The following is a 10,458-nucleotide window of genomic DNA, read 5'->3' on the forward strand; positions in this document are numbered from 1 at the left end:
ATATATAGGTATATANATANACTATATATATATATATATATATATATATATATATATATATATATATTATATATATATATATATATATATATATAACTATCTTTTATCATGTTTTTGTGTCCATTGTTATTATGCGGCCCTCATACTGGAACTTATTGCCACCAGCAGTAACAAACACGGTTAAAGAATCTACTGCTATCCAATCCATCTCACTCATGTTAACGGTTATATACTTACTACTGTCACAGTCATCTAGACCGATGCAATAGTTGTGTAATTTAGTTAAACATATCAATATATGGGGTACAAACTTGATATTATACTCAAGGGGTTTCCAGAGAACACACCATTTTATGTACTAGTATACAAAACGATTGTTCAATATGCATACAAGTTTGACTTTGATAAAAGTTAAAGACATCCCACCAAATGCCTAGGTTATTTCCTGGACAAGATACTAGCATAGTGACAGTTCCTGTATAAGCGTTATCACCATTACAGTGATATGATTTAGGTAAGGACTCAATTAATTCGAGTATACCGCTAGCTTCTAGAGCACGCTTATCCTGAACACTACCGTAGCTAGAGCAAGCAAATGCAGTAAATCTATATTTGTAATCACCTACTGCTTGGCAATTACCATTTTATGTCCAGAAAATAATCGTGTCCGACATGGTACGTCTTTGGAAGACGGCAATTTAACTTTAACAAACAAACCATCAACGCATCCAACACAGTGTATCATTATGCCGTGAAAAGCACGCACCATGAGCCCATGTGCGATCTTTCTACATTCTTCTTCAGTTTTGGTGAATTGAATGCGTAGCTCTGGAATCGTAGTTAATGCGTTAATGGCGTTGATAACTTTTTTTAAAATAGCGTACACCATAGCGATACTGTTATTTATTTCAAAAATGGCAAGTATGTATGATACAATGTATGAACATATGGCATGGCTCTCATAGCTGCTGTAGTGGTTCAGGAAAGATTGATGGGAAGAAGTGGTCAGTAAATTCCCGTTTGAAGCTTGGGCCAAGTGAGTCGACAATGGAAGATATGTGCTGAGTCAATTCGTGCCGGTGTTGACAAAACACTGTTACTATCGAATGTTCCATATATTCGCTTGCTGACCCACCTCTCGACACTTTGAATATGAGACACATGTCAGGAACTTGACCCCCCGCCAACATCCGAAGGGTCATAGCTAATAGTACACTTGCTGGTATTGCCCCATTCCTTAGACTCCCATAGTACGGATTTCTTGTACACTCTGGTGTGATAGCTTGCTGTAAACACAAAAATTGGCCATATGGCATAAGTATTTCAAGTATAGATCGGTCTGTTTGTAGTATCTGTCCAGCGATGTCGGCGAACTTAGTTCTATGTCTGTACACTAGAGCGCTACATGTAGCAACAGACAAATATTTGTATAGATGCATCGTATTCACACTGCATGTCATCATTCCCCTCAAAGTAGTCTGATGGTTTATTGGGTGGACAGAAAGCATCATAACTATGTAAATCGTCAATCAGCTCCCTGAATTCATTGTTTTTGTATGTATTTACTTCAAGTGCCCGTGCTACATTTGCAGCTGTATCGTTTAAGCTACGTATGGCAGATGCGTCACACGCAGATTTGCGTCAAAGATTTCTTCCCAATCTATCTCTTCGTCGCCACAATGTGACGAAGCACAATCGGATAGGGAGGTGCATCTACAATCGATATCTTCGTCTAATATAGTCTCTATCGTACAATAATTGCAGCTAGTCGCACAGGTAAATGCCTGTGTAACATATACTGCACGCATATAATGAGTGTGTTCTGTCTCTGTGAGTCCCTCCTCTCTAGAGAGTCTCTGTCGAGCATGTGTTTTCTTTTTACCAATTTTGTTATCGCGAACAGCCAATGGGTATGAACCAGTTTTCATGAGTCAAAGTCGTGAAATTCTACGCAAATGCAAGCTACATATATTTTCAAAAAAAAAGTTAGAAATTGATTGAGGGCCTTGTGCTGAGCCAAAAGGGCCAAAAATATATATTTGACCTTTCCGAATTTCATATCCGAACGGAAATTTCGAATCCCGTTAAGACTCGGCCTGAGACAGAGTGCGAAACAGATAGAAATACTAAAATAGATTCGTAAAGAAAATTCAAAATTTAATTATTCCAATTACCAATTGGCTAAATATAATGTATACTTATGAAACGTAAGGTATTTACTCTGTTTGCTCTATTAAAAATAGATTTGTGGTCACTTTGGAGTTTGGGTTTTGGTACTTACTGATTTGTCGATTTCTTGTTTTTTCGCTAAAAACAACGTTATGATTTAGGCCCTTTATATACCACTGTATTTCTTTTTTGTTTCTTTCTGTTTCTTCGCAAAACAAAAATGTTATGAATAAAAAACATCAAAACAAAAAATTTGGTAAATACTGTATAGAACTTTCCCCTGGGCTGGGGCCTGAAAACTCAGAGTCTGGGCCGCTTGGGTTCTGGAGATAGTATTTACATACATAGCCTCCTTTAAAAAAAGAACATATAAATACACATATATTTAAATATATCACCACTGCAGAATAAGTCTTCCAATTATAAATGTATAATAAATGTTTGTTTGTTTTTTGAAAACAAAACATCAGAGGTTGTTTTTAGAAAAAAACAGCTGCCAAAAACGAATACTACTATTACTACACCAGTATTTTTTTCTCTTTTAAACACCAGATGATATTTTATATATATAAATTGAGGGCTATGATATTTATAGAAAATACCAAACCACATTCAACTCGGCCAAGAGCCCTGTAGTCTGTAAAATAGTGGTTTGTTGAGAGTAGTCAGTAGAGACAATAGACTCTCTCTCTCTCTCTAAATATTGAGGACCCTGGGTGCTTTATGTCACGTATTTATCGTATTTATGGATATGGAATATGGCAACAAAAAAAAAATAGCCGTATTATATTTTTATATATTCGTATAAATACTGGAAGGCCAAAAGCTGAAATAAAATATGAAATATGCGACCCAAAAATATTTAAAAGTCGAGTGGTAGCCTGGGCCTGGAGATTCAATTTAGCTTCTTCAGTGCAGAAAACAACCCTAAAAGTAAAAAAGTACTGTTTAAAAAATACGCAATAGAGAGAGAGAGAGACTGGGTGTCTGAGAGTGCCCGAGCCCCGAGCCCCGAGCCCCGAGCCTCGAGGGCTGAGGCTCTGTACGCTGTAAATACCCTGCAGTCTACTCTACTACTACTCGACTCTGGTAGAGTATATACTCGCCTGTCATCTGTTGTTGATATTTATAAAGAAAATATAACAAAAGCGTAGTATATACTCATATTTTGTTAAAATATTTATTTATATTTAAAAATAACAATATATAAAAAGGCAAAATGTAGTTTCTCAACTCAAATTCATTATTACATTTTGTTTTGGCACTGGTGATATAGGGTGTATATATCAGGTAACCAAGATTGTCCTATATACGATTTTTAGCACCAGATAAACTGTGCTATAGTCCATTTTAAATAGGTGTAAGCCTCGAGTAACATATTGAGATTTTATTTAGCTGTTTAGACCTGTAAAAACGTTAAAACTTATAAATCGAATAAATATGCGTTGCTGTCAGTATAGTAAGTTAGCATCGCCTAACGTATTAAAAATGACTGATGAGGTTAGGGACTCAGGCACTCATCACTACAGTCAGCATTCAGCAGTCACCACTCAGCAGTCACCACTCAGCAGACTCAGCATTCAGCGCTCAGCACTCATCTCCGCCACTCGCCACTGTCGCCAGTCGCCACTCAGAGTCTCAGACTCAGCACTCAGTACTGCCCTGCACTTCCTACTGACCCTTATTTTTTAAAGATAAAATCTTTTTTACCAAAAATCCCGAACAATTGCTTTTTTTTAAACAAAACAATATACAGAGTGCAAACCTAAAACATATAATAATAATAAATTGTTCGATGGTCAATATTGAATTCAAAAGACTACAATTTGTTGTTTTTAAAAAACAAATATTATTATATTTTCTTTTTTAAAATCCATATATATTGAAAAATACTCTTGTTTTAATTTTTAGAAGGCTATGCCTATTTTTTACAAATTTTATATGAAAAAGAATCTTTGTGTTTTTTTGGTAATAATTATAAATATATTTAGATATTTTGTTTCAATTTTATAGAAGACTATGATTTTTTAGTTTTTATTTTTAGCCGCCATCGTGAAAATTCAATCGAACCAAATAATTGTATATAATACAATTCAACTTTACTTCTTAACTTCATTCCATGACAATCAATTTCATTTACGTGACAATGGCGGCAGTTACTTTGGCAGAACGTCCAAATCAACAATCTCAACCGACGTTGAAGGCAAAACCGAGACCTACACCCTTGAGCAGTCTCAGTTTAGAGTCCATTGTACGTGATATCTGGAACGACGACGAGGATATTCTGTCAGGCGCCGTTATTGATGCACCAACGAACGTCACCATATCGCTTCCGAAGCCGGCTAGCACCACACTGGAAGTAGAAACTTCGGATCCAGAGTCGGTATTATTCAATAAGATACGAAAATGCTCGATAGACTACCGTGGCCAAGTTGGGAAACAGAAAATCGGTCGGCCAAGGTCAGCGACTACGACTAAGGCGTCTGTCTCAAATATGGAGGCCCGCCCCAGTAAATTGATATCGATGCTGAGCTTGTCAAGTATTGCGAGCCCTGAAACGCCAAAGTCACGTCCCAGATCACAGACATGTGGATCAAAGCCCTCTTTGATATTGGTGGAATCTAAAAAGGCTAACAAATTAATGGCAAAATCAAGTACGTCTAGTACCTCGAGTGTAGGGAGCAAGATAAGCCTCAAAGATTCGAAATTCATAGTAAATGTGAAGAAGAAGATTAAGTCATTTAGTTCTGAAACTTTTTACAAAAGAAATAAGCTTTCATCTGGGACCTCTGCTGATTCCTCCCTTAGAAATAGCTCTTCCCTTTTGGCACCCACCGATGCAGGTTGCGATTTGGTACATAATTCAGAGGCAACTATACCGCGGGATTCTGTTATAGAGGCAGCAGTGCCTCGGGATTCTGTTCAGGCAACAATGCCTCAGAAATCGATTCTGGGCACACCAATACATCAGGATTGCATACTAGTCAAAAAGCAAAACGATCAGAGGGATGATGTGGTGGGCCCCACCATCGATATTGGAGTATGTAGTTAGTAGTCCTACAACTTAAACATAACATGATAATAAAATCAGTCGGTCACATTTTGCCTACCTTTATACAATCGCTTTGCATAGGAGTCAAAGCCAGTATACTTATAGAGCTATTTGCAATACGATGTATGATTTATATAATATTTAACACCCAACTCGTCAACACGTGCTTCCATATTGTTCATATCCATAATACGCGACTCATAATCGAGATCAGTACTATGACAACGTGGTATGCACATTTGGATACAGTTGTCTGCAAGTCGCATAAACACAAACTTATAGCTAATCAACAAGCTAATACTTAAAACTCAAATACAATACGTAACTTATAAATTTATGGGTACATATCATCAACTGGTCGAGCCGGTGTTATATTTAGTTTGATTCCCATTTGAGTTTATTGAGTGTCGTCCAAAATTATGTTTTATTCGCATAACTATTGATATGTTTCACTCACGAATATATGTCTAAAATTCTGAGCATAGAATATGTGTAAACAATTTGCTTCTTGCGTATAGATGTAAATGAGCATATTCAAAATTCTGAGCAGTCATGGGTAGCGGATGATTTAGATCTGTAGATACTTATAATGGAGGTGTTGAAGGTATACAATAATATATCAGAGGGATGACTGGAACTTCCCTTGCAAAGGCAAATATACTGCGTGAAAGTGTATCTTCAAGAGTGTCTCACGGAATCTGATTTCATATCACGTACGGGAATCTAGTTTTTTGCTTCCCGAACTCGATCAAACGTTTTCCAAATATTGTTGCGACCACCATAAACCTCGATTCTCCGGTACGACTTCCATCAACTTCAAATTTATAATATAGCCACTATGGCCTTCGAACAGAAATCTTGCTTGTCACAATGTTTAAGCACGCTACTAAATTAGAGTACACCTCATGGATTGTTCTGTATCGCTAGATGAACGCGATGAGCGACTCGGCCGGTGGGCCAAACTACACGGCAGGCTTGGTAATCAACACGGTCGACAGCGTGACGGATAATACAGTCGACGCGCAAAATAGAGCCACACTGGTAAATTGTGGAAGTACAATGTATGGAGTTAGACAGAAGCCAAAGAGCGCTATGGTGCTTGCCGTACCTGCTATTCCTGGTATTCCGTGTGTGGATACGTGGTTGATCGCGCCGTTGTTGTCCCCTATACTAACATCCATGATCTGGCTACCCGATTCCTTTCCTTTATGGTCACCTCCTTCCTGTCCAGATTCGAGAGAATTGACGCCTCTCTTCTTACATTCTTGCTGTACGCAATGCTTTATACTGAAACTGCTTGAGTGTACTCTAGTGCTCGATTCGGTTGTATTGGAGCTCACTTGCACTTGCGCGCCCTCATGAAATTGTAGAGGATCTTCGTGTACTATTTGGTCGGTATGTTCGAGCACATCAGAATTTTGAGTCGAATTCCTTTCCGTGTTATGAGTTCTGTTATGTCCTCGAGGAAGATTCGGTCTCTGAGTTTTGGAGTCGTCCCTTGTATGGTTGCTGTGCTTACTGTGGTTGTATAATATCCGATCCATCCACTCATCTTTCTCAACGAACAAGTTATGCAACCAAAGCTCACATACATTTGGGCTCTTACTACTGCTCTCGGCACTCAGAGGCACAGCACTCACTGGTATCCGTTTCACCCGAACATCTACTTGTGAGCATGCCCCTCCCAAAAACACAAACATGTTGGGACTGAAGTGTGCATGTGTATGGGGAATTTTTTGCGATCGTGGTTGTGTGCCTGATTGTTGTGTATCTGTGCTCCGCATTGAACGCGTGTCGCGATACAATGGTTTGTGTGGTGTCGCGGTGAGGAAACTGTAGGCCTCCGCTTCCGGGGATTTCACACGCGCACGCCCCTGGCCTCTGCACACCACTCGTTCCTGTCTGATATTATCGCACGCGTGGGCGCAGCTGCACGCGCATAAGTGTGTCAAGGTGTCTGTGTGCACACACATACACTCACAGGTATTTGTGTGCACACACGCACACGTGCTTGATTGCGGATGGGTGATTAAGGACCTTTTATCGTGGCTGGTCAGGGCCGATGGGCACGGAGTGTACGCATAGGTGACATCATATATCACCAGATCTGGTTTGTGCCTGACGATCTGTGTAGAGTACATTGAATGCTATTAACATTTCATGGTGCAGAGTCTCCAAGATAGCGTGTGTTCGAACATAGCGATGCATGAAACAACAGTAGTGCAACACGTGGACGGGCGTGCACACCGTGGCCAACTTACAGACTTTAGTTCTCTTACAAATTTTGGGGGAAATAGACTTTATTGCTCATGTGATTGATTCAAAATGAGAGCATGCGCCAGGTCAACGGGTGTAGGTTCACGTGCCTCACTATATGAAACACGGGGTTGGGAAATGCACGTACTAATGTTGCGAATATGTTATGTAGGGATGCACAACCGAGACAAGCAGCATGACGAGAGGTGAGACTGAGCACGGGAAAATTTACAACTCAAAGGATCGAGAAAAAAATACCGCAGCGACATGTATCACTATTCAGACACTATAACGTACACGTCAACTCAGGGACAAAGTATTGTATAAGTAACAGACGTATAACCCATTTGAAGTACACGCGGACACGCTTTGACTTCACTCGCAGCCAATAGACATCATCATCAGGCCACAGACTGTCCAGCGACAGCACAGCGGTGATCCTAACTTACACACAACACACACGTGTCTGTTCACACAGGCGTCCAAAATATAAAGCTTTCAAAGTACCTCTCTCAACGTCTTCTCAAAGCCCCGCACACGGGGAGCGAGCACATGCCGAAGCGGCGGCAAACTGTGATCCTCACAGTAGTCTACAGACTGTTTGTGCCTACTAGCGTTATATCTGGTACCTGGATATAGGGAGGTTAACTGTGACGATAAGCACTTCGGCGAAATGACTTTTTAAAAGTCGTACTAGTGTTGCCAGGAGCATAGAGATATGAAGTATACAGCGCACAATATGTCTGGTGGGTATGAGTTGACCCACACACCTTCATATATATATTAAACAGGTCGGATACACCTAAGTCGGTACGCATTCTGCGCAAACATGCAACCAATAGGGCGTGAAAGTGCATCTACATCTCAACTGCATGTTAATAGGCGAAGTCAGATAAATTCATGTGCATGTTGTTACGGATCAATACCCATGCATATCAATTCAACCACTTATACTCAAATACGTATACATGTACAAGGTCCATGACGATCATATGGACGGGATTAAACGCAATCTGATGCAGGGGACAACCACAGCAACGATATCGATGATCATACAGCCCCAACTATAAAAGAAGGCCCACAGATATGACCACTCCTGCACAGTGCAGTATAGATATCACGCGCAAAGACGATTCGTAACACTGTGCTTTAATGACACAAACCGATACCTTCTGGAAACAATGCGAGCCAGAGCGGGCGATTCACAGCGCACAGCCACTCGGCACTTTGTTGCAAGCACTTTTCATCCACTCGCCAATCCCTCCATACAAATGGACACCCGTGCATGTACAAGTATAACCCGTACAGGGGAATGTACCTGCACCCCGCTTTCATCACATATCGGAGCGAGCCCAGTGCTGATTGACTCTGACGGATTGCAAGCGAGGAGACGAGAACCTGTGGTATGACAACGGATACATCACTGAGCGCGTACACTCTTCCCGACAACAAGCTACCAACGATCCACGTTGGGAAGAACAGATGGTGGGGGATGCAATCCCAATTATTCATGCTAAGATAAGCCAGGTATCAGAATGTTAAGACAAGCCATGTATCAGAATATGACTCAATTGGATTCCCCGCGTATATGACGACGAGGCACCTTGCAAACGGTCAATCTGCGAAGAATGATTATACTGTTCGCGTGTTCCATCCAATGCACAAAAAGACAATGTGCGGGCAGCAAGTCGATGAACATGTGTATGTGCTTATTAGTGGTACAACGAGCGGGCTGGGAATGTTCTCCCGAGTGGCGCCAGCCTAGTAAGCCTAGGCCCTGGATCGGTCTCGAGAACCCAAATCCCACGTACTGGTACGAATATCTAGCAAACAAAGTTAAGACCACATCGAACACAGGCAGCTGAGAACATGTGCTCTCAATTTGCATGAACTAAGACCAAAAATAACCCACTGTTCACCTGCGCATACCCAGTCCATAGTACTTTGATGATTGCAGATAAGTAGCACGTGCTTGTCATTGAGTTGTGTCACATCTTCACCATGCCAGACCACCTTGGCGTTGCTGACGGCCTCGTAGAACGTCGTCACGTAGGTCTGCCGCATTACAGGAGATATGTGACCGATTGAGTATACGTAATCAAGTGATGAAATGAGCCGCTACAATCAAGTGTTGAAGTGAACATTTGTAGTTGAAGTGATAAAGTGAGTCATTACAATCAAAGTGATGACATGAGTCATTGTAATCAAGTGATGAAGTGAGTATTTGTAGTTGAAGTGATGAAATGAGTCATTATAATCAAGTGTTGAAGTGAGTCAAATGTTATCAAAGTGATGAAATGCGTCTTGGTAGTCAAATGACGAATAGTATTTGCAGCCTGATGAGGGCAGATTGCAGACGGCGCGTAAATACAGCCATAACGGGCGTGAGGTAATTGGCGAGATCTTGACGTATGCGAAAAAGCATGATTCGCATGCACACATTTAACTAGAATTTGGGGACTGAAATTCGAAATTTAAGTTACGAGCCAATACTGGGCAGTAAATGAAACGCGGTCACACAAGTGCGAATGGACTATGGAGTGATACGCATACCATATACGTACGGAACTGGATCTCATCTGCTGCTGCTGCCCACTCCGCAGAGAAAGGCCGGACAATACACTTAACCGCACAGGCTGTGATCAGGAAAGGTGGAGCCATGATGAAAGCTGTTCCCAACGGTACGACATTCCGAAGAAATCTGAGGAACAAGATGTTAGGCGCGATAGAAATGTTTTGGCAAGCGACCACTGTTAGGCGAAACAAGGTGGAAGTACAAGCAAGCGGTGTTGGGCGTGTATTGGATATAAAACTTCTCGTAAGCGACTGCATATATGCACGACCGCTTTAGTCTCACACTGGAACAAATAAAATAAAAATACGTTCACAATCCATAAGATATGTATAGAAGATAGCGTACGAGGAAAGAATTATACAAACAAAGACTATTCTCAAACAAAAACAATATATATATATATATA

General features: G+C 40.7%; 3 protein-coding genes across 3 annotated transcripts in view; 1 reads left to right on the forward strand and 2 right to left on the reverse strand.

The window, feature by feature from the left end:
* Positions 1 to 888: 888 nt before the first annotated feature.
* SARC_06950 (hypothetical protein) lies at positions 889 to 1,841 on the reverse strand. Its single transcript, XM_014299128.1, has one exon. It carries the CDS (start codon positions 1,509 to 1,511, stop codon positions 960 to 962), a length of 552 nt encoding a protein of 183 aa, XP_014154603.1. The 5' UTR covers positions 1,512 to 1,841; the 3' UTR covers positions 889 to 959.
* Positions 1,842 to 4,294: 2,453 nt separating this feature from the next.
* Positions 4,295 to 5,280, forward strand: SARC_06951 (hypothetical protein). The gene has a single exon (XM_014299129.1). The coding sequence runs from the start codon at positions 4,316 to 4,318 to the stop codon at positions 5,219 to 5,221; it is 906 nt and encodes a 301-aa protein (XP_014154604.1). The 5' UTR covers positions 4,295 to 4,315; the 3' UTR covers positions 5,222 to 5,280.
* Positions 5,281 to 5,782: 502 nt separating this feature from the next.
* Positions 5,783 to 10,458, reverse strand: part of SARC_06952 (hypothetical protein) — a 6,287-nt gene continuing 1,611 nt past the window's right edge. The window contains exons 2-6 of the mRNA XM_014299130.1: positions 10,031 to 10,178; positions 9,407 to 9,532; positions 8,647 to 8,875; positions 7,985 to 8,106; positions 5,783 to 7,347 (exon numbers count right to left, since the gene is read on the reverse strand). Of these exons, the coding sequence (XP_014154605.1) occupies positions 6,184 to 7,347; positions 7,985 to 8,106; positions 8,647 to 8,875; positions 9,407 to 9,532; positions 10,031 to 10,178 (1,789 nt within the window). The 3' untranslated portion in view covers positions 5,783 to 6,183. The remainder of the gene's footprint in view (positions 7,348 to 7,984; positions 8,107 to 8,646; positions 8,876 to 9,406; positions 9,533 to 10,030; positions 10,179 to 10,458) is intronic.

Source organism: Sphaeroforma arctica, assembly GCF_001186125.1.
Source record: "Sphaeroforma arctica JP610 unplaced genomic scaffold supercont1.522, whole genome shotgun sequence".
Lineage (NCBI taxonomy): Eukaryota > Ichthyosporea > Ichthyophonida > Sphaeroforma > Sphaeroforma arctica.

Coding starts and splice junctions, on each gene's coding strand:
- SARC_06951 (XM_014299129.1), top strand. CDS start 4,316: ATGGCGGCAGTTACTTTGGCAGAACGTCCAAATCAACAATCTCAACCG.
- SARC_06950 (XM_014299128.1), bottom strand. CDS start 1,511: ATGATGCTTTCTGTCCACCCAATAAACCATCAGACTACTTTGAGGGGA.